This window comes from Chrysemys picta, chromosome 1 (genome assembly GCF_011386835.1).
Source record: "Chrysemys picta bellii isolate R12L10 chromosome 1, ASM1138683v2, whole genome shotgun sequence".
Lineage (NCBI taxonomy): Eukaryota > Metazoa > Chordata > Testudines > Emydidae > Chrysemys > Chrysemys picta.
The window spans coordinates 236,301,082-236,325,944 of NC_088791.1; the positions used below are offsets into that span (position 1 = coordinate 236,301,082).

The 24,863-nt window shown below is 42.6% G+C and overlaps 1 protein-coding gene across 42 annotated transcripts in view; it reads right to left on the reverse strand.

Moving 5' to 3' along the window:
- Positions 1–24,863, reverse strand: part of INPP4A (inositol polyphosphate-4-phosphatase type I A) — a 192,388-nt gene that overhangs the window by 40,246 nt on the left and 127,279 nt on the right. For 19 of the 42 annotated variants that reach the window (XM_065591531.1, XM_065591528.1, XM_024104416.3 and 16 more), the window contains 6 exons: positions 20,504–20,634; positions 16,549–16,653; positions 15,510–15,618; positions 7,465–7,648; positions 4,929–5,147; positions 2,024–2,162 (listed from right to left, as the gene is read on the reverse strand). In XM_065591531.1, the coding sequence (XP_065447603.1) occupies positions 2,024–2,162; positions 4,929–5,147; positions 7,465–7,648; positions 15,510–15,618; positions 16,549–16,653; positions 20,504–20,634 (887 nt within the window). Of the gene's footprint in view, positions 1–1,894; positions 2,163–4,928; positions 5,148–7,464; positions 7,649–11,426; positions 11,445–15,509; positions 15,619–16,548; positions 16,654–20,503; positions 20,635–24,863 lie in introns of all 42 variants that reach the window. The other 23 variants (XM_065591506.1, XM_042840819.2, XM_024104414.3 and 20 more) reach the window with 3 other exon arrangements.

Below are 24,863 nucleotides of genomic sequence, written 5' to 3' on the forward strand. Positions count from 1 at the left end.
TGCTTAAATGCTTGAGCCAATTTTAAGGCAACCTTTCCATGCAAACCAACAGTAACTTTTAAATTGCTGAATGCATTATTTGCAGTCAGTTTATACATGCTAATATACAGAGAAGTTCATAGTTACACCTTAAGGCTGACTCAACTGCCATTTAACTCACTGAAAAGGCAGTTTGATTGGGCCCTATATTATAACTGCCCCAGACAATCACATTGGTGATGAACGGGAAAAACTTGCCAGGAGCCCCTACTTCCCTCATGCTTCCTAATGGGAAAAAACCATCAACTGGAGTGCAGCAGGGGTACTACTAGCACTACTGACAGCCCCGATTGGCCAGTAAGTCTGTTGGGGTAGAGGGTGCCTGGAGAATTGCACTAGTGCAGTGTTTCCCAAACTTGGGATGCCGCTCGTGTAAGGAAAGCCCCTGGCGGGCTAGGCCGGTTCGTTTACCTGCCGCGTCCGCAGGTCTGGCCTATCGCGGTTCCCATTGGCCGCGGTTCGCCGCTCCAGGCCAATGGGAGCTGCTGGAAGCGGCGGCCAGTACGTCCCCTGGCCCGCGCCGCTTCCAGCAGCTCCCATTGGCTTGGAGCGGCGAACCGCGGCCACTGGGAGCCGAGATCGGCCAAACCTGCGGACGCGGCAGGTAAACAAACCGGCCCGGCCCGCCAGGGGCTTTCCCTGAACAAGTGGCGTCCCAAGTTTGGGAAACACTGCACTAGTGGAAAGGTGAGAGGGAGCGCACACTACACATTTTCAAAATGCGTTGCAGAGGCCACTAGTAAGAGTGCTTTGCCCTTCCCCCCACTCAGGGCCCCTGAAAGCATTTTGCCTATTCTGCCATTTTACAGATGGGTGAACTGACACGACACCTGAAGAGATTACAGCCAAAATGTTCCAACAAAGGTGCCTGTATGTAGGCACCTAAATGCATATTTAGCCATGTAGGTCAAAGTAGCTTGATTTTCAAATTCTCATTAACTTCAATGGGAACTACAATTTTGGCACGTCTGAAATTCAGATCACTTTGACTTAGGTACCTAAGTACAGATTTAACTGCCTCACTTTAAGGCACCTAGACTTGAAAAAATAAGCATAAGTGACCTGCCCAAGGCCATACAGCAAATCAGCAGCAGAGCCAGATGTAGAATTCAGGAGTTCCTGGCTCCTAATCAAGTGCTCAGTCCACTACACGCTGCTACCCTTCATAAATAAATAGTAGGAACAAGAGCATGTTATCCTCAGTCATCACCAGGCCACCTCATTCACCTGAGAGATACTCATTCACTTGATGAGCAGATCAGTATGAGGATAAATATCATACACATCTTAAAAACCCAATGCACCTGTCTGTTCTTAGCTCACTCTTCTGGAACCTCTCACCCAGCAGTACTTCCCTTCCACCTTTCCTGCACTCTCATTTGGCATTACACTCTGGCAGCTCAGCTCTGTTCATCAGCGTTGTATTAGTGCATGGGCCACTTTCATGTTTTATTTTATCTTTTAAAAGGTATTCTGGAGTAGCCCTGAGGCAGCAGACAAGCTGATGCCAAGAGAAAAAATAATGAGGTATTGGCATAAATGTCACAGCCTGACCTATATGCTGAGTATATCAGGCTATGATGCTTTCCAGATTCATTCTATTCATCTGAAATCTGGAACCTCAGCTCTCAAAACACCAAGGGTGAAATCCTGATCCCACTGGAGTCAATGGGAGATTTGCCGTTGATTTCAGTGGGGCCAGAATTTCACTTCAAAGGTTAGCAACTCCAAACTCACCCAGGCCCCTTTGTCTGGTATCTTGTCTATTTAAAAAATGTAGAATTTGACATAAAGATGAATTAAAAGGTTTGAGAAATATGCCAACATACAGCAAAGCAGGGTCTGTCATACGCACTTGTGTTTCTGTGAGAATGGCATGCAGAGGATGATATGGTTGAAGATGGTGGTGAGGATGATGGTGGTGAGGATGAGGTCTCATCTAAGCCTTCTGGATTTATCCAGTAGGCACGAGTATCCCGATTACCTTTCTTACTAGTACAGCTGATGTCACACTGGAAAACATCTTCACAGCTATCACTGTGCAAACGCTCTTTCTGGAGAAGTTTGTCCACTCTCTGAATAATGCACTCCAGACTTTTGTCAACATTCAACCAAACTTTTTCCTTGAAAGAAAAACATCCCCTTTTAAATTATGAAGATCCCAACATTAGATGACAAGTACATTTGCAAAAAAGAGATACTTTGCCTGCTGTGGTTCTAGACACAATTGCTTAGGAAAGTTTGCACTTTGCCATTGCATTTATACATACATACTCCATATGTATCTATATAAGTTAAAGTGACATCCAAATGGTAAGCTGCAGAGCTGTGTGATAAATTTGTCATACAATTCTGACTCTCTTAAGCCATCTGCCCACTAATCCATCTCCCCAGGTATTATTTTCAACTTCAAATGCACTTTTTTTTAAAAAAACAATCAACCTAACAGGGAAAATGTTTCTTCCTCCTTCAGCCAAATGTAGAATTTTCTTCTCAAAAGTTACACCTGCCTGAGGTCCAGAGTGGATAAAGTTTAGTCCTGGGCCAGTGACAGCTTTTCGATCCCTAAAAAATTGTTACTTTAAATTCCAGTGCCTATGTTCTTGCATAACTAGAAATGGAACTTAGTACCACTGGAAAGGGAAGTCCCCAGCTTCCCAATGGGACCCATCACTCACTTCTAGCTTTAAAATGGCTAGAGAGAGCTTACTTTAAAGCCTTGCTATTTTTAGGTACAGAAAGACTATTTTAGTTCATTTTAGAGGGGTTTTTTGGTGTCTCCCTTTTGAACCCTGCATAGTTTGACTCATTGGCTACAATTTTCAAAAGTGGCCTCTAATTTTGGTGCCCTAATTGAGACCCCTTAGGCCTGGTTTTCAGAAGTGCAGTACACACATCTGCAACCTCAGCTGAAGTCAATGGGATTGTGGGTAATCAGTAATTTGAAAAATCAGCCTCTAGGTCTCCTAAGCCTGGCACCCAGAAACTGAGACTTTCAAAGTCACAGGCTACTTCTAAAAAAGTTAGCCAAAGTAACTAAGGTATCTGAATTTACAGCTGAAGGGATACAAAAATAGTTCCAATAACAAATTTTAAAACTAAGACATTCCTACAAGATTTTCCTGTAACAGAGGTTGTGGTATAAAGATTTTATTGGCATTCATTTGGGATGGCCTGTATAACGCACTTATGAGTAATGTGGCCATTCCAAACTCATCCTGATAAAACCCTTATACCACAGTATCACGTATTTTTATATGTAGCTGGTGTGTCTACACACACACACACACACAGTACATATATGAATATAAAAATACACGATACTGTGGTACACACCCATAATTTCCCATACATACTATTATAGCAGAATATAAAATCAATAAGCCATCAGATACAGAAGGAAAAGTTTACATCATTGTTATATGATGTGTCTTGTATCCAATATACACTTAACTGAGTAAACCAATAAGTAGTGCAATATTTAGTAACCTAATGAACTTTATGGGCTTCATTTGAAGGCCACTGAAGGGATCAACCCTATGAGAGTCTATTTTGGAGGTAGCTCTGAAATGTAGTTTGACATTATTTCTTTTCCTCCTGTATTTTATAGGGTTAACCACTATTCTAATCAATTTCAATAGTTTTAACAAAGATTGAATTCACTTCTGTTTCACTTTCCACTACACTACAATGTTAGGACAGCTCAATTCTCATTTAAATTGGCAACATTAGATGGAAAGTCATTTAATTCTTGGCATGAACTGTTTTAAAAGGCAGCTCATAATTAAAACAGAAACAGACACCTCACTTAAATATTTAGATTAAAAAACCAGGAAAGCCTTTGAAAAGCTGTTTTTCATAACTAATATCTAAGAGTATATTGCAAGAGTTCTATTTTTTATGTTTTCTTCTTTATTGGCTGTGTATGGAGATTGATAAAGGGACACCCTGCGCAATGTTTCTTAATTGTTTCATTAAAAAGAATACTCAATTAACTCTCAATATAGAACTGACTGCAGGACAGCCAGGTGGCCCAAGTGACTGAGGGCAGGTCTGTACCTAAAATGCTGCATTGATGCAGCTGCGTCACTGTAGCGCTTAAGTGAAGATGCTCCTACACCGACGGGAGAGAGTTCTCCTGTCGCCGTAGTTAATCCACCTCCCCGAGAGGCAGTAGCTGTGTCGATGGGAGAAGACATTGACATAGCACTGTCTACGCGGGGCACTGGGGGTTAGATCGGTATAACTTAGTTGCTCAGGGGTGTTGATATTTCACATACCTAAGCAACATAGTTAAACCAATATAGGTCTGCAATGTAGACCTGATCTGACTCTGCTATTATGCAAGAGACTCAGACTAATTTTTCAGTGCCTGCTTCTGCTCCTGCTGATCAAAGGGCAGACAGAGAGAGGATGAAAGGAACATTTCAAGACACTTATCAGCGACCCCTTTGGATAACTAAAAACATGTCTACCTATGAGGACTACAGTGGCATTGCTAAGACACCATACCCCGTAGTGTAGATGCAGTTTATAGTGATGGAAAGAATTATTCCACTGCTGTCAGGACCCCACCTCCCTAAGCTACAGTAACTAGGTCGAGAGAAGCATTCTTTCATCAACCTAATTGCGTCTACACTTAAAATATAGGTTGGCATAGCTATGGCACACGGGATGTGGATTTTTAACACCCCTGAGTGCCTACATTTTAAGTGTAGACCAGACCTAAAACATGCAGTGTTGTGCTCCAAAATAAGACTTGTAGATATCGGTGACCTGTGGCTGGTACCTACATGCTAAGGGCAATAGGGCTAGGGAATAAAGGGATACTAAAAGGGAAAAAAGGAGATGACATCAGCAGGCCTCATCCCTCCATTCAGCAAACCTACCCATTCCTCTTCATGCCAATCCACCTGCAGAGAAGATCGGCTATTTCTTCCTGTCCATCTTGCCACAAGAGTGTCTTGATCATTCCTTAGCATCACTTGTTCCCCCTCTCCAGCGGTTGGAGATGCCTTTGAGGCTATATAATCTGGCCTTGCAGCATTTAATCCATGTATTGAATTTGCCAATAACTTGCAATCACAGACAGTGACAAGCTGCCGTGTCTAAAAACAATAGAAAACAGAATTTGAAACCATTTTCACTTTTAAATCCTTATCTACATTCTTATTTTTTCATTAAAAAAAAACCCTCATTTTGAGTTTGTGCTGCTTATTTTGCAACAGGGACTTAAAAGGACGTATAGGAAGCAAAAATGTGAAGTGTAATTTTCAAAAACGTGTACTGACATTTTAGGACTACACATGCTGAATATTTAACAAATATCTACAGTTCCTAGTGCCTCTACCTAGAGGCAGCACTTCATTTTCTGTTAAGTGAAATAGTCTTTAAAAAAAACCAAACTCAGGCACCTTCATACAGTCCACAGAAATTGGTCTCCTCTGGTATGGCAATGTTCCATTTAGTTTAATATCCCGTCTCAGTCGGCGGCTAATGATACATGCTTCAGAAGAAGGCATGAAACATCCACCTCACTGTGCAATACTGTACCCTGGTGGGAATTTCTTCCTTATTCTGGCAAATGATGTACGTAAGCCCTGAAGCATGAGGATTGCTGACCTACCTTTCTCCTAGATAACATACCTTCAGATACTATTCTTATTCACCTATTTTAAAAAAAAGCTTACTAAACTATGTGCCTTAACAATATCCAGCAGCAGAGAATCCACAGGTCAGATATACACTATGTACAAGTATTTTCTTCTGTATATTTTTAACTTTAATTTCATCACATACCTTCTTCCATTATGGGAAAGTATACAGGCACCCCACGTGGGTATACAGTAAACTGACTATCAAATGCATTCTCTGTCATAGGGTACTGCTTATTTATTAGCTAGGCTTTCTTAGAACTCAGAATACTACAACAAAAGAACTCTAAAACTGCATTTATTCTTGTCCTTGTAAATAAGTTTCATTCTGATTGCCTGTTCAGTCCATTTTTATTGAGTGGAGTGTAGCCCAGTGGGCCAGCTTATTTCTATTATAGTCACTGCTTTGCATTATATTCTGCTTTATTATATTCAGCAGTAATGCAAGGAACCTACAGGCTTGTATCCTGTAAGTCATTGGCTTAAGCAGTTAGCATGAGGCTTGAGGCCTATGACCTTTGGCATAGATAAACTTAAGTAACTCATAAGTTTTGGAAAATTGGAAATAGAGTGTGTGTGTGTGGGGGGGGGAATCTTATCCATAATGACATCAGCCAACCACAGAACATGAACTGATACCAGCTTCTGGTCGGAACATCCAGCCGCAAGAGTGCCATGACAATGAAATGACGTATATGATAATGGGGTGAAATCATAAATACACTGACCTATAGAAGAAGAACACCTTAACATTGGTAAGGGGAGGAAATACAAATAAGGAAGAGGGGAGAAACCCCTACTAAATATGCATTAGTCATGGTAACGTCAGCGTAACATATTATAAAAGTGGCATCCCAGGGCAGTAGGGGTAGAGAGATGTAGCCCTTGGGAGAGGCCAGAATGATGGCCACTGATGAAGATGAGGAAGGTGATGAGGAAGACAATGGCTAACATTTCAGGTTGTTCTGCAAGGGATGGTGAGAGTATGGATGTTCAGTTGTACTTTCTATATTATCTCTATCTACCTTACTGAGTTAGCGTGTCTTTGACTTTGCTAAATGTATTAATAAATTTTATCTGTAAATATAAAAGAGTTCCTCTAGTGTGAGTGTTGCACCTGTGCACATCGGGGTTCCCAACTATAAAATAATTTAAATAATACTGGGCCTGATCTTGGGACAAGAACTTGTCAACCCTCAAAGTGATAACTGGGGATTTTTATTCATAATCTATAGATCAGGCTACAGGAGTGAAGTATTAATTGAACAGCATCACTACAATTTGCCCCAAGTTCATGTCATTATTATACAAATGAAATGATAACAAAGACTCCTTGTGGTGTTCCGGTTTCTTCAAGTTCCTATTGCATGATAGCTTATTCAGAAATGAGCTCAACAAACCAGTCAGTGGTTAAAGAGACACGTGTATGAAAGTGAATTTAGGATTTTCTTCTCTGGGATGTTGTGACTGGACACTGGTGGAGGTGATACTTTAAACTTGGGGAAGGAAGCCAATAGGTATCAGTCTTCTTTCTCAGTCCTCACCACTCCATCCATAGGAGGTGGAAGCAAGAGTGAGTGGAAGAGAAGAGAAAACCTGAATAAATGGTGGCAAATTCAAAAATCACATCTGGATTTATCTTCCAATTCCAACTGAGTGGGGCCACAAGACAGACCATTTTGGGATTTTTCAGGGAGCTCACCAAAAAGTGGTGCTTCAGAATGTGTCTCACTTCACTTTTATCAATGATTTTGTTTTGTTGTTCTCATACCTTATCTGCCAAAATGGCAAGTGATCTTTCAAGGCCATTAGCTGATCTATCCTTGGCAGCTCTTGAGAGCCTTTCGGCATAGTAACTGACTTGAGTTTTCAGGGTGTTGATTTGTGCAATAATCTCCTTTGCTCTAATAATGTCCTGTGGTATGTATATTATAGACTGGGAGCTTGTTGAAGTGCTGAAAAAGAAGAAACAATTTAAAAACAATCTATCAGAAGGTATAAACACTCTAGTCACACTTCTTCATGCCGAAAAAGGAATTGTGGACAACAAAATTTACCTAAGCTAACAATTAACCATGGAAGACCAATGGGCAATTAAACAGCAGGAACACTTATACCTGAGCACCTCTGCATTTAATGAAAACATTCAGATCCTAAATGACTGTGCTCACAGATCACATACAGGAGGGACAATTTTCTGAGGAGAATGTGTATGACAAATTTTGCCAGCAGAGACAGAACCAGTTTCCTTAGGTTGCTTGCTCCACTCTCCCTCTTCCCAAAACACATACACTTGACACAGTTACATCTGATATCTCCTTGCCAAGTTAGGAATTTTAGCCTTGTCTCCACACAACGATATCACTTTAACTACACCAGCAGAGTTAAAGCTGTACAACCCATTCTACTGTGGACAAAGTTATACTGATATCATAGTACTTACACTAGTATAGCTTATTCCAAGATGAGAAGGAGAATAGACTACACCAGTAAAATGCATCTTTATACCAGTGTAACTGCATCCACATTAGGGTTGACCCATTATAACTATTTGGGGGGGGGAGGGGAAGCCACACCCTGAACTGAAATAGTTATACCAGTAGAAAGACTCTAATCCTGAAACTTGGGCTGCGGAGCTATAAAATTGCAGTGTAGATGTTCAGGCTCAGGCTGGAGCCTGGGGTCTAGCTCATGGGGCTTCAGTCCGAGCCATAGATCTCCACTGCAATTTTATGACCCTGCAGTCGGAGTCAGCTGACATGTACCAGCTGCATGGAACAGCATGCAGATATTGTCTTTGTCTCTGCTCAGGGCGTGATAAGCATCCTTGCCTATTCTGGATCAAGTGTCAAGTCAAAGATGCCTAAACTGGCACACGTTAATTTATTTCTCCTCCTTCTCACTTCTTCCTGTCATTAATTGCTTCATTGTAGCCATTAGACATAAAAGTACCTATTGTTACTGTAAATGCCAGCTGTTGTTTGGTGAACAAAGCCATGCTTAGCATATCAGAGAGTCTAATTTCCCAGGTGCAATTGCTCCAAATCACTATCTCTGAGGAGTCTGAATTCTTTTGCTTTGGGGGAAGGGTGTGGGGGAGTTAAGCCACTGATGGGGAACATATTTTAATTTTTATAAACTTTTTCAAGGAAACTAGAGGAATGTGTATTCTACTTCTGGGGTAATTCTGCACCACTGCACGCGTGCATAATTAATGTGCCATACATATTTTTACTTGTGTCTGTGTGTGTGTGTGCGTACGCAGAAAATAGCTTCTGCCAGAAAGTTGCTGCAGTTCCGTGTTTTGCCCACCAGAGGGCGATGTGGTGATAGAACAGAGCAGCCGCTCCCAGCCAGACAGAGAAGAGAAAGAGCCTGCAGTGCTTTCTTCACAGTGCCTGTTGGGCCAGGTCAGGAGACAGAGTATATGGGGAGACAGACAGCTCGGGGCTGCTGGGGAGTCAGACAGGGACTCATAAGGGCTAGTGGGGGAGGATGTATTAGGACAGGAGCTGAATGGGAATGGAGGTGCAGGGCCACATGGGGACAGGGCCACATGAGGGAAGGCGGTTGGCTGATTGGGGGCACAGAGACACATAAGGAGAGGGGGAGGGGGCGCAGGGCCACATGGAGATGGGGGAGTGGGTGTCTGAGTTGGGGTGCAGGGACATATGTGGACAGGAGATGCAGGGACGCATGGGGATAGGGGCAGATGTGCCAGACTGAATGGGAGAGGCTAGGGGTCAGCCAAGGTCTGCATGGAAGAAGTTCCCTAACAATCCCTCCCCACCCCCTCAAAAAACCTGTTCCATACTTTTCACACCCATATCCAACAACCCTCCAAGTTCACACCCAAGCTCCTTCCCAGCAATTACTTCCCTCTCCCTTAGCTCCCCCATTAACCCTGACTCCCCCAAGCCTTTGCACTGCTTCTGAGGGGTACAGGAAATACGGCTCTGTATTGTAGTTTAAATTAATTATTATTCAGAGTTCTGTATTAATATGCCTAGTAAGGAATCTATTTGTCAAAAAACATTTCCTGAATCTTTTTTGTTGTCTGTAGACATACTTGCTGACAGGTATTTTGAAGTAAATTAGCAAAATAATTGAAACTAGTGTGAATTATATTGTGTTATTTTGACAAATAAAATATGCAGAATTTTAAAATATTGTGCGCAGAATTTTTAATTTTTTGGTGCAGAATTCCCCCAAGAGTAATAGTCACTTTTACAGCGTGCTTATGAGGTAATGCAGGAGCCTCTCATAGGGCACACTTAAAAAGCAACTGTCCCAGAAATCAATCTGAAGGCATTTTCATAGATAAATAGATTTTAAGGCCAGAATGGACCATTATGATTATCCAGTCTGACCTCCTTTAAAAGGATAAGTACCATGTTTGAAGGATGTAATGCAGACATAACCCCTGAAACAGGCATCATTCTGTGTTCCTCTGGTCACACACCTGTCTACAGAAGGACATCTGATCCCCTACACTCCTATCCATACATGAAATAGATCTCCTTTTTAAGGACTTTTACTGCATTCTGATTCAGCCTACTCCACGGTGTCCAATGTTACTGCTGACAATTCCTCTGAGCAATTTCTTTCCACTACAGAAGAGTTAACATGCAGAAAGATGATGTATTTGGCAGGAAGGCCATGCAGCATGTTCAGATTATACTCTTATTTAAAAATAAATACATTTCCCTGGGATGATCAGAGGAAAGAAATTATTATGGCATGAAGTTCACACGTATTCATTTTCCAATCTGCAATCACTCTTTCAAATGAACAGCTGTCATTCTGCATAAGTAAGCTATATTATATGCTTAATAGATCCTTATCCTTAATTTTTTTTTAAAAAGAACACACATGCTGCACGTCACTAGATGTGTAAAGTTATAAATAAACAATTTGCATTCTGTGGTGCTTTCAGAAGACATACATGGTCTAATCTGATCAGGGCCTGATCCAAAACCCACCGGAGACAAGATGCTACCAGACTCCTTGTTGTTTTTGTAGATACAGACTAACATGGCTACCCCCTGATACTTGACACCGGAGACAATGAGAGTCTTTCTGTTGACTTCAATGGACTTCAGATCAGGCCATAAGAAGTACGGTCATAATAATCAGCAAATAAACTCCAAGTACTTTAGCTCAAAGCAGAAGCACTGCTTCACCATCAAACCACTGATTAACCTTTCACTTTTTCTCCTACAGCACTAAACAATGTAGGAATAAAATTAAGGGGAAAAAACTGCACAAGGGTTAAGAAATAGTGTTTAAGTGCAGAGATAAATTTCAAAAATATAAACCAGGCCCATTATAACATCATAAAGGGTTAAAGTTATGTGTTATCCAGTAGAAGTGAAAGGTTCAAAAACGGTTTTGTGTAGCTTTCTCTCTGCCTGTCTGTTATCTGTTTTTCTTTGGAAGTAACAGAGGAACAGATGAACACATTGTATTATTCTAATTTGCAAAGTCTCCTGACTTCATAAAAATCAGAGAGAGGTATGAAGTTAGCTGTTCATTACAAAATAGAAGTTGCAGTTGGAAGGACCAATTCATTCATACATCATGTTCTACTAAGCATTTAAAGCATAATTAATGGTGTTATGATGCACAACATTAAAAAAATCTGCACACTTTAAAATACACCAATGTTTGCCCCATCCCAAAAGAAAAAAAGAAACACCTCTCTCCACAAACTCTCAGAAACAGAAAACTCACCAACATTCCTCATAACTGCTAAAAAAAACAAAACCAAAATAAAATTAGCAGATTGTTTGCAAATACTGAAAGCAGAAAACAAAGCAAAGTAAGTTTGGGAAAATATTTTAAATTGCTTAATATTTTCAAAAAGGCATGTGCATACGATTAAACTTGTAAGCAAAATATACATATACTGCAGAATCACAGGCAAATGTGTTTTATTTGCTCTAGGTGCTGTAAGTGTAAAAGGAACACTCTTGCCAAGAAACAGAAAAAATAAAAGTCATTTGTACACAACACTGAAAATGAAAAAGATGAAATTAAATTCTACTATATTGGTTTGTATAGCAGCAAAGATGACCACACAAAACGGACTTCTGACTACCACTTGTATTTCCTATCTATTAATAGTGGGTTCTATTCTCCCCTTTAAAGCACACCATCCCTAAAAATGCTAATGAGAGCTGTATGTAAACAAGGAGAGATTAGACTCTGAATACATTTTATTTAGTTACCAAAACATGCTCTACAGATTTTAATGTAACATGTGATAAAGCATCCAAATGATGGGATTTTGCTATTGACAGTCTCTTGGCCTAATGACATTCAGAGATTCATACAGGGACCATTATGATTATCTAGCCTTATCTCCTACTTCGGGGTGGGCAAACTTTTTGGCCCAAGGGCCACATCTGGGTAGGGAAATTGCATGCAGGGCCACAAATGTAGGGCTGGGGCAAGGAGGTTGGGGTGAGGGAGGGAGTGCGGGGTGTGGGAGGGGGTGCGGTGTGCAGGAAGGGGCTCAGGGCAAGGGGTTGGGCGCAGGAGGGCTGCGGGGTGTACGAGAGGGCTCAGGGCAGGGGTACAGGAGGGGGTGCGGAGTGCGGGAAGGGGCTCAGGGCAGGGGATTGGGGTGCAGGAGGGGGTGCGGTCCGGGACTCAGGGCAGGGGGTTGAGGTGGAGGAGGGGTGCAGCAGGGGGTCAGGGCTGGGGGTCGGGGTGCAGGAGGGGTTTGGGGTGCAGGCGCCGGCCCGGCACCGCTTACCTTGAGTGGCTCCGGGGTGGCAGCGGCGTGCAGCGGGACTAAGACAGGCTCCCTGCCTGCCCTGGCCCTGCACCTCTCCTGGAAGTGGCCGGCACCACGTCCCTACGGCCCCTGGAGAAGGGGGTGCAGAGGACTCTACGCACTGTCCTCACCTGCGGCTACCTCCCCTGAAACTCCCATTGGCCGCTGTTTCCCGTTCCCGGCCAATGGGAGCTGCAGGGGGCAATGCCTGCAGGCAAGGGCAGCACACAGAGCTCTCTGCCCCACCATCTTCCCCAGGGACGTGGTGCTGGCTGCTTCTGGGAACGGCGCGGGGCCAGGGAGCCTGCCTTAGCCCCGCGGCGCCACAGGGGTGGCAATCCTGTGGGCCGGATCCAAAGCCCAGATGGGCCGGATCTGGCCCCTGGGCCATAATTTGCCCACCCTGTCCTATATAACACAGTCCACAGAACTAACACTCGCTACAGAAACTGAGTCTGCCACTGCAGATTGACTAGCCAGTCTTACACCTGAGATACAGTATTTTTTCCATTTACCAAAGTGTTACTGATTTATTTTATTTATCACAATACTTCTGGCTTTTTTCTCCAAAGATTAAACCCTGGTGCTTTTTTTAGGAACTATTTTATGCTTCTAATTTTATACATTAGGTTTATGATGTGATGCCTGAATTACACGTATAGGCCAAGCCCCTTTGAGTCAATGTAATTTGGTTTTCCAAGTTCCGGGACATTTCATTTTTCATTCTGCTTGCAAGGCCCCAAACTATCAGAGTAAGAAATGTTCCAAGACAGTGATGCCTGGTTAAGTGGTGAGGATGAAATGCAATAAGCATACTTGATTTTCTATGCTTCTGATCAAACATATTTTAAGATTATGTTGGTAGGTACAGTGTTTGTCCCTGCTCACTTATGTGATTTGGAGATTGTCTCAAGCCTCATTACAAAAGTACTCTAAATTAATATTGTAATAGGAGATACCCAACAGACTGAATAAGGAAACTTAGGTCCAACAGAGAAAGGGCCTGTAATTTGTGCTACCTTCCAGCAAATGATATTGCCAACAGGAAAGTTACTCTCCAACATAGGATCAGAATACCTGCAACTTTGTGAAGGCCCAGAAGAAAAATGCAGGCTGGAAATGGAGTTTTTGAATAGATTTGATGGAAAAAAAGACATCAGTGGTTTAGGTGCTTAGATAAGTCAGTAATGAGGGCTCTATAAGTAACCAAGTAGGCAGATATAGAATGCTTCTGAGTTCTGAAGGCAGATTTTGGTATCAACAACAAAAAGTTCAGCCTAACCTATTGGATTTATAGTCTTTGCTAATCCCATCCTGGAACATCTTGTATGTCAGATGCAATTATAGGAGGCAGTTGTTAGTACTGGTCTCAATACTGTACCATTACATGTACTAGTCTGACTCTAAGGTTTCAACTGGCACTGCTAGTAGCCCTATCCATTACCAAAATTAGTGCCACTGATGGTACAGTTCAGTAGCCTCCAAAAATACTGAATTGAGTGAGGTTGGTGTCCAGATCATCCCCTCTCTCTGTGCCTTCCCACCATCTCTGACCCCGAGGCAGGCTGCAAAAGTCTCCCCTTGGCTGCAGCTGCTCCTGTAGCCCCCCCAAGCGGGGTTCTACAGTAAAGATAATGCAGCCCAGAGTCATATTATCTTTCTCTTGTAAGCTCCTTGGGTATGTCTACATTGCAGCTGAGAGTGTGCCTCCCAGCCTCGGTAGAAAAGACACATGCTAGTTCTACTCAAGGTAGCAGGCTAAAAATAGCAGTGTGGGCACTGGCAATGACATGGTCTAACTGCCCCACCCCCTAAGTCCTTTTATTCAGGTGGCTAGCCTGTGCCACTGTCTATGCTGCAACATCCACACCTCTATTTCTAAAGTGCTAGCCCAAGCAGAACTGGCACAGGTCTGTCACCTGGCTGCAAGGGCATGCTTCCTGCTGTGGAGCAGAGATACCCCTTGAAGCCTGAAGGGAAACTGCGTGTGCCTTCCCCTTCAGTGCACCTGGCCTTCTCAATTTCTGCCTCAGCCTGCAGTGTGAATGGCTAACCCCCCCGGGAAGCCACGGTGTGATCAGGAGCAGGGGGCATAGTACCACAGAGGTGAATTATTCCTCCTGCAGGTTAGAAAGGGGAGATCAGTGTACAGAGGGTCCCTCTCTAGGCATGCATCTAGGGGGCACACTCTGGCCTAATATTTTTATTTTAATATGGATGGAGAACAATTAGTAACTACACAGCAGCAAAATACCTGGGGCAATATAGAGAAACCTGGAGCAACTGGCCCTATAACTAAATCCAAGTTGTTAATAAGAAACTTGCATTTGAGGAACTGCTGCTGCCTCTTAGGAAGGGTAGAACAAGTCAACTGATCTGTCTTTGCATAGAGTTCTGAAGCTCTGGGGAAGGACCAGAGGTGGATGACTCCAGCGTAGAATGGGTGTCTAAGCATGTTGTAGTTTTAGGAAATTAGTAAGAGATAGAGTCTAAGAAATTACTTTAGCCAATTTCTATCTGACTTCAGAAGGTAAATTAGAGTAATGCTAATCTCAGTTCTTCAGTTAACCACAGTCACAAATAAGGATATAGCCCAAGACAAAATTTACTTTGACTGATCTGGAAAATGCTTCCCAGATGTGCCGAGGAAGCAAGCTAAAGGGAGTGAAAGTATCAAATGTAACATACTTAAAGAGATTCCAATGATATTTTCTACCTCCACAACTAGACAGAACTTAAACTCAATTAAATCCAATTCAACACTTAAGTTGTTCAGTTTAGCTAGTTTAACAACTGTCCCGTAATATTAAATATTCCCAAAAAGTAATTTGAAAAGGAACTAGCAGTAAACAAAAAACAGTGGAAAAACTGTTTTTTCTCTTCTCCCTCTTTGAAAAAAGCATAGCATAATCTTCATAGTATTTGGCAGAACTTCCAAATGGAGGTGCAACAAAAACATGGAATGTGATGATTTTGCAAAGCCTGGAGATTTTGATGAGTTTATAATATGAGTTTATAATATCTCTTCTACTTACTGTTTCTTTGCCTCTTCAAATTTATGCAGCTTTTTCCGTAGACCCCCCGATTTAAAGCCTTGACAGTGAGCTGCGGGTGCTCCTATGGTTACTATGTCATAATTCTGATCTGGATGGACAAAAAGTGCTTACAGATAAAAGTTCACCATCTTTACTTTGGTTGAATCTGTGGAAATTCAAACTACTGAAAGGTAATTTCTCAAATAGTCCTGCCAGAGACTGAAGTCTTCAGAACAATGTTGAGTGTTAAAAAGTTTGGAACTGCATTAGTGGTGAGAAGCTGCCATGTGCTACAAAGTAAAAGACCCCTGTTTGAAACCTGGACCCCTGTTTCTTGTTCTGGAAGACCTACAAAGACAATATTCCCATGTCTGGAGATGAAGGAAGATTAACCTTGATACCTCAGCCTATCATCCCCCCTATCTGAAGGATACACAAGGCAGCTAGGGTCGACAGGTGGATGGGGCTGAATATTAAATGAAAGGAGAAAATTAGGTCTTTTACAAAGAAGCAAGCTCAACCTAAACAAGTTAATGTCTTTTTACACATCTAAAGTGCAGCACACATGATGGCCCCTCACAATTAAATTAATCTAAAAAAAAAAGCAACAACAGGGAGGGCCTCTGATGTCATGCCAACCAGAAAAGATCCTGGTGGCTCCTAAAACCAAAGGGGATCCAGCAGATTAATCCAGTAGATACAGCACAGGGATGGAAGGTGGGAGACTTGGGTTCTGTTCCCTAGCTCTGATGCTGATGTGCTACATGACCTTGGACAAGCTGATCTGCCATTTGGTTTTGCCATCTATAAAACTAGGGTAATGATACTTACTCTACTTTAGTAAAGTGCTTTGAGATATAAGGATGGTAGCTGCAATTAAAATGTTAAATATTATTAGTACTGCACAGAAGCTACACACTGGTTTGGGGGAAACTTAGCTCTGGATGGTGGAAACCCAAAAAAGAGAAGAATGTGTGTATATATATATATATTTACACACACACACACACACACACGCACACACGAGAGAGAGATGTACCTGATCCTGCATCATCCTGGACTCTCATTCTTTGTATGTGTAAATTTGTGGGCACGAATTCCAATTTTTTATCAGCTTTCAAGCTACTTGCTTTAAACGAAGGGCCTGAGAAATGTAACAGAAAAATATTTATTCTATATTTGCCCTATAAAACCATGACCAACTTCCAGTCTTAAAATACCAACAAATGTGGATTGGGGTTACTTTCAACACTTGTTGCACATTAGGTGGGAAGTAATACTGACAGAAAGTATGACTTACAACTAAAAGTCTGCTAGTCGGCAAGTCTATCTGCAAAGCACATGCTGTTAGCAACAAGTGTCACTCACCTGCCTAAACGGCTGGGGGAACTGGATGGTGCCAGCATCAAAGGGGGACCAGCCCCAGCAGCGAGGAAGGGAGATACCCACTGAGGGCACCAGGTAGGCTCCTCCCCGCTTGGAGTCTCTGGCACTCATTGGCCAGGTGGGGCCAAACTGTATGATCACAAAAGTCAAGGGGCAACATAGGCTTAATTTAAAATCCACTTTCAAAACCCTGTGACCAACCCTCTGGTATGAGAAGAATCCGTAATACTGGGGGAAAATGCCTATTAAAACACAAACCAATGCATAGTCAAATACATTATTTTCATTGTATTTTGATGGCACATGTTCTCTCTGTACACAGTGCTGAAAGAGCGTACAAGAAAACAGTGCAAGAACCTGGAGAACGTATTCTTTTAAAAGAAATACTAAAAATCTTCTGACTGCAGGGGGTGAAGAAATCAATCCCTACCAGAAGAACATTTATGACAGCACTAAGCAGACAAGCAATTCTTCTAGTGCACTCCATCTCACCAGCCTATGAGAATTCATTTGTTAGGATCCCTATACTCACTTCCACTCCAATTTTGAGTAATTTATACGTTGTATAGTATGGGAAAATATAACTAAACTGGAGGATGTTTACAGTTGAGGTATTCCAGGTCCCTATACAATTACTGGATTACTTTATTTATTAGTAATAAATATCATCCCTAGCCACTGGATCTGGTGGAGTCCAAATACTAATCTAAGAAGAATGAGCTGGAGTTAGATATGCACTTAGGCCCCAATTCAGGAAGCTTTAAACACATGCTTAAGTCCCTTGCAGAATTGGTGTCTAAATGACTAGCAAAATAAGTTTATATTTTAGTATTATTATTATTTTCTCTTACTGTTGTGGATCCCTGGAATCAATCCAGCAAAGCACCTAAGCACATACTTGACTTTAAGCATGGGAAAAGTCCCACTGACTTCACTAGAACATTTATCATGTGCTTACGTGCTTTGCTGGATCAAGGCCTTAGACAAAAAAGGTAAATATGCAACAGTGTCAAAGCTACAGGTGAATTTAACGTCTACCACAGATAATTGCCCTGTGGATCCCAATGATCCATTATGCACAGACCAATACCAGTTTTGTGCTCAATAATTAATATTGTAATATGCTGTCACCTACACATGCCTGCCTTTCTAACAATCTGAGGTGGGATGCATGCTGCAAACTTTACACATTGTGTACACTGAAACTTTCTGTTCTACTTTCCCAGGATTTGGCTTTATTCTCATTGACTGGTCAGTGTCTTTTGAACCTGCGTATCGCATGAAAATCATCCTTCCTCCCGTGGTCACAGCTGTTCTGTGCTTTCAGGGAGAAATTCTTCTCCTGTGCAGGGAGGCCAGCACAAAGCCTACATACCACTTACAGCAAGTCCCTCTTAACCCATCAAAATAGGACTTATGTGATGCCTAGACCTTTATGCTGGCCCTCTGTACAGAGGGGAATTTCATTATGAGTGAAGACACTGTATGTTAAAACAGCACCTTGAACTATGAATGAACCCCCAGCCTTCTCCACGGATGTCAACAGGAGTTATGGATGTAGAACAAGGGTATAATATGGCCTGACATGAATACATAATAGTAAGAAAAGTATAAGAGTGAACAAAATACACCCAATTATTTCCCCCATTCTGAATGAAAAGCTGGACTAATATTAGGGTAAATAAAGTTGCATCATTCCCCCATTTGTGCATAACTCAGTCGGTTATAAACTGCCTTATTTCCCATTTAGTTTTATTAAGATTTTGAAATAATTACACACACAAACACATACACATTCCTTAAAAATAACAAAACACAGGAATCAAATACTTCCCATAATACTTTAGAGAGAGCTAAGTATAGGAGGAAAAAACACTGAGAATCTATCAAACAAAGATTTGGGGATTCTTGGAATAAAAGCTAAAACCTAGATCATATAATAATATTATATGTATAAGATTATATTAAAAAATTCTAAAATGATTATTAATATAAAGAATCAGAATGTATTTGGGATTTCTGAAGACAGGTCTTTACCTACAGAAAGTTAGTTCCTGTTTATTATTATTATTAAGCTGAATCAGCACACCAGACTTTGTATTGTCAGTTTATATATATCTATATATTACTCCTGAGGGAACTCGGGGCCAAAATATTAAAAATTCTATGCCAAAAAATACAAATTCTACACATAATATTTTAAAATTTTGCACATTTTATTTATGAACAAATAAATGTACAGGCTCCAGGCCACTGGCTGCACAGAGGTGGGAAATCGCCCTGCAGCCCTCCTCTACTGCCCAGGACACAGACTCGGCAGTGAGTGCAAGGGCTGGGCCTGCTCCAGAAATAGCCTGGGGCCCTGCATCTCTGCACCAGGTACATCAGGTGTAGGCAGGCAGGCTCAGCCTGGCAGAATCCAAGTGTGGAGGAGCTTAGTGTGTGGGGATCCAGGTGTGCATAAGAGGGTTCTGTGTGAGGCAATCTGGGTGTGGGTGGCTCAGTGGCCACTCTGGGTGTGTCTGGGATCTGGATGGACAGGGGCTTGTTGGGGGGGTCTGGGTGCAGGGGCAATGGGACACTGCGGGAGTCCAGGTGAAGGTGGTGGGGGCTCAGCAGGGGGGTCTGGGTGCTTGGGCAGTGGGGCTCGGTGGGGTGGGGATCTGGGTGCAGCTGGTTGGGGCTCAGTGGAGTGGTGGTCCGGGTGTAGGGGGCTCATCAAGGTGGTTCAGATGCAAACAGGTGGGGCTCCTTGGGGTGAGGGTTCAAGTGCAGGGGGTGAGGTGGGTGGAGCTTCCTGCAGCCGGGAGAGATTTCTGGGGCTGGTTCTGACCTTGCCCCGGCCCTGGCCACTCCCTGCAGGAGAAGAGTAAGTCCCGTCCTCCCCTGCCCCCAGTCCAGCTGGCACTAGCAGCTGTGCCCAGTGCATGGTAGAAGCCACCAGCCAGGGCATTCCCAGGCCCCCTGCCCCCTCGCAGTGATTTACCTCCCCACCAGCTGCTCCGGGAGCCTGAAACAATGTGCCCATACTGCTGGGGAGGGAGGCATGACCACTCTTGCGGCTTCCCTTTGCTTCCCCGTCAGAAGTCATTTTTCTGCAGGGACGCAAAGAAATCTGTGGGGGACATGATTCTGCGTGCGCACAGAGGCACAGAATTCCCCCAGAAGTAATATATTTTATTGCTTATCATTAAGCATATATATTACTTATCATTAATTACATGAAATTTAGAGGAAAGTAATGCTAATGGAAACCCACAAAAGAGAATTTATCAGGTGATAAAATTAATAATAAAATAACAAGAACAATTTAATTTAATTCAATTCATTTTTAAGGAAATTGCAGATTACTTTTTCTTTTCCAGACCTCACTCATTATCTCCTCTTTTGTATGTTAAGTTGCACAATGACTATGATATTTATAAATTAGCTTCTTTGTACAATCACTATAAAACTTTAGAAGAGAGTAAAAATATTTTGTCTGTTGATTTTTCCTACCAAACGAAGACTAAAACCACCTTTTTGGTTCTGAATCTTTATTTAAAAGGAAAATAAGAAGCATAACTGAAACATATTATCTATTATTACTGAAAATAAATCTTGCTGACCTTTGTATTGATGCAAGTCAGTTAGGTTTTCCTGATAAGTCAGTATAATTGTTTGGTACTGAGTAACTATTTGTCGACGAAGGCTCTCCCAACAGGGAGACAGCTCTCCCAGCTCTTCTAGTTCACAAACCCTACAAGAAGAAAGAAAAATGTTTTCAACTCAGTTGTACAGCTGAGCAAGAAGAAAAAATGCAAGTGATGTCACACAACGGACTCCTCAGGCAACGCATTCTGAATTCCGTGAGAAGAGTTCCAGGTACAAGGGAATGTTTCAAAACGTACCTCCCAATACACCAGAATGGGCAAAATTAAGGAGCCTACTTTCTTTCCCTCCATTTATCCAGAGTTTTCAATAAGGGATAGATCCCAAGTGGCCCCCTATGTGGCCAGACGGGGGTGAGCAAGAACCCTCCCCTCTTCATGTGGCTGCACAGTCTCTGTGCTCTGGGAAGAACGGGAACTGCTTGCTTCTGCTCCCCCCAGGAATAAGGATAAGTGGAGAAGGAGGTGGGACCATGTCTATGCCCTGAATCCACCAGTGCACTGTGATGGGGAGCAGCTCATAGCCTATTAGGCTGCTTCCCTGCCTTCCAAATCCTATATTTTCTCTTCCCTCTCCATACAGAGAAGCAACTGTCTGCAGGGATCACCTCCCCTTTATCTGAATGCGGGGGTTGGAGAGGGAATATAAACTCTTGAAGGTGGGGAAGCAGCCTCATAGGCTATGAGCTGCAGACAGCTGCTTCCCTGCCTTTGAGATCCTATATATCGTGTGTACACACACACACACACACACACACACACACACACACTCTCTCTCTCTCTCTCTCCCTGCAGGTGTGGTGCAGATGCAGACACAGATAAAAGACAGAGTGCACATCAAGGGTTGGATACCAGTTGATTCTTGCAGATGCGGATCGAGATTTTTGTATCTGCGCAGGGCTCTAGTCATCTTAAACACAAATTTGGAATAGCAGGCAAAGGAATCAAATCTAGCAGCTCCTTTTGTTTGCTCTCTCAAGATCCCCGATCCATAATTTTTACCAATTATCTGTGTATAACTTGAGAGTCCATTTGTGGAATTGAAAGAATAATTCTCTATTAATTATATAGTATTTTAGCACATTATCAAAATTAAGCAAGTTTGTCCATTCCACAGTAATCCAACGTGTTGACTCCCAACAGGCAACATATACACCTCTACCCCAATATAACACGACCTGATATAACACAAATTCAGATATAACACGGTAAAGCAGTGCTCCAGGGGGGCGGGGCTGCGCACTCCGGCAGATCAAAGCAAGTTCGATATAACGTGGTTTCACCTATAACGCGGTAAGATTTTTTGGCTCCCGAGGACAGCGTTATATCGGGGTAGAGGTGTAGTATCTACCAATGATTCATAGATTTTGAGACCAGAAGGAACCGTCATGATCATCTAGTCACATCCTTCTGCATAACAGGCCATATAATTTCATTCACTGATTCCTGCAGCAAGCCCATGGTTTAAAGACTTCAAGTGAGGTGGAATCCATCACATCCTTTAGTTAGATGTACCATGCCGACATGGACATACCATGGAGTGTAGTATAAATGTTAGGTAGACATATCCCCCTGGCTATATGCATCTTGTTACTCTTCACACAGAGCTCTTGTGCAGAAGAACTTTACATGAGTGGCACCATCAGCAGGCAGCTGCCCCTCTGAAGGGGTCTCAGACACACACAGATTTTAAGGACAGAAGGGAACATCATGGTCACCTAATTTGACCTCGTGCACATTGCAGGCCACAGAACCTCACCCACTCAGTACTGCACAGGGCCAGCTCCAGCTTTTTTGCCACGCCAAGCGGCGGGGGGCGGGGAGAGGGGGAGATAAGGCCGCGATCGGCGGCAGCTCTACCGCGCCGCTTCATTCTTCAACGGCAATTCAGCGGATGGTCCTTCCCTCCAAGAGGGACTGAGGGACCCGCCGCTGAATTGCCGCCGAAGACCTGGACATGCCGCCCCTTTCCATTGGCCGCCCCAAGCACCTGCTTCCTGCGCTGGTGCCTGGAGCTGGCCCTGGTACTGCAGTAGGCTCATAACCTGTGGATGAGTTAATTAAGTCCTCAAATCCACCATTTACTCTAGTTCAAACCCGCAAGTGACCTGTGCCCCATGCTGCAGAGGAAGGCAAAAACAAAAACAAAAAACCCTAGGGTCTCTGCCACTCTGACCTGGTGAACAGTTCCTTCCTGACCCCAAATATGGCAATCAGTTAAACCCTGAACATGTGGGTGAGACACCAGCCAGACATCTGGGAAAGGATTCTCTTTGATAACTCAGAGCCGTCCCACTCTTGTGTCCCATCTTCGGCCATTGAAGATATTTGCTAATAGCAGTCATGGATAGGCCATTGCCATTGTAGGCAATCTCATCATACCATCCTCTCCAGCAAACTTTTCAAACTCAGTCTTAAAACAAGTTACGTTTTTTACATCATCTACTCCTGTTAGAAAGCTGTTCCAGAACTTCGCTAATCTTCTGGTTAGAAACCATCTAATTTCAAACCTAAACTTATTGCTGGCCAGTTTATATGCATTTGTTCTTGTGCCAACATTAGCTCTTAACTTAAATAATTCCTCTCCCTCCATGATGTTTAGGTCTCTGATGTATTTATAGAGAGCAATCATATCTCCCCTCCTCCTTCATTTTGTTAGGCTAAACAAGCCAAGCTCTTTAAGTCTCCTCCCATAAGGTAGGTTCTTTAGTCCTCTGATCATCCTAGTAGCCCCTCTCTGCACCTGTTCCAGTTTGAATTCATCTTTCTTAAACATGGGAGACCAGATTTGCACACAGTATTCCAGATGAGATCTCACCAATGCCTTGTATAATGGTGATAATATTTCCCCCATCTCTAGGGTAATAATCTAGCTCATGCATCCTAGGATTCCAATAGCCTTTTCCATGACTGCATCACGTTGGCATCTCATAGCCATTCTGTGATCAACCAATACACTCAGGTCTTTCTCCACCTCTGTTGCTTCCAACTGATACAACCCCAATTTATAGCAAAAACTCTTGTTGTTAGTCCCTAAGTGCATGACCTTGCACTTTGCATTATTAAATTTTTCAAGATTGTCCAAATCTTTTTGTATGATATACTGGTCCTCCTCTGTATTGGTAATACCTCCCAACTTTGCATCATCCACAATTTTTGTTACTCCCACTTTTTGTGATAAGGTCATTAATGAAAATATTAAATAAAATTGGCTCCCATGACCGATCCTTGAGGTACTCCACTAGTAACCTCCCTCCAGCCTGACAGTTCACCCTTCAGCATGATCCATTGAAGTCTCCCCTTTAACCAGTTCCTTACCCATCTTTCGATTCCTGTATTAATCCCCATCATCTCCAATTTAACCAACAATTTCTCTTGTGGAACTGTATCAAATACTTTACTGAAATCCACGTAGATTAAATCTATTGCATTTCCTTTGTTTCATCAGTTATCTTCTCAAAGAAAGAGACCAGGCCTACCACGATCTACCTTTTATAAAACCATGTAATATTTTATTCCAATTTCTGTTTACCCCTATGTCCTTAGCTACTCTCTCTTTCAAATAGTCCCCAAAAAGCCTACAGAAAGTCTGGTCTATAGCAAGTCAAATTCAGGTGTAAAAACTAAAAATGCCAGCAAAAAATTATTGCTCAGTATCAATCAAAAGCCTTAAACCTATGCTAGGCCTCACTAGGAACCCACTAAACTCATTTTATATATATATATATGCGTGCAGATCTTAATATTAAAGATATATGATACAATTACATACAATTGAGGTCAAACTAATGGGCCTGTAGTTTCCTAGATCACTTTTTTTCTCTTTCTTAAATATAGGTACTATATTTGCAATTCTCCAGTCATAGGCTATGACCCCACAATTTATGGATTCATTAATAGTCTTTGCTCTTGGACTTTCAATTTCACATGCTAGTTCTGTTAACATTATTGGATGGAGATTATCAGGGCCCGTCGATTTGGAACAATTTAGCTGTTTGAGTCTAGGGTCATGGACTCAGTCCACCTCTGACAGGCTCCATAAGGGAGAATGAGGCCACTCAGGTTCACCTGGGAAGACTTAACTCACTGAGTAAGTGGGAGGCAGTTAATTATGCAGGGAAACACCCACGCATGATAAAAGGAAGCTACTCCCAGTGGGGAGGGAGGCTAGAAAACAGGCTCCTGGGGAAAGGAACAGTCCCCAGATTACAGAAAGAGAAGGCTCCCAAGGAAAGGGCTTGTTGGGGGGAAACCTGGTGAGGGCGATCATTAGGAAAGGAAACTAAGGAAGAATGCTCTTAGGTAGGAGAGGCTCTGA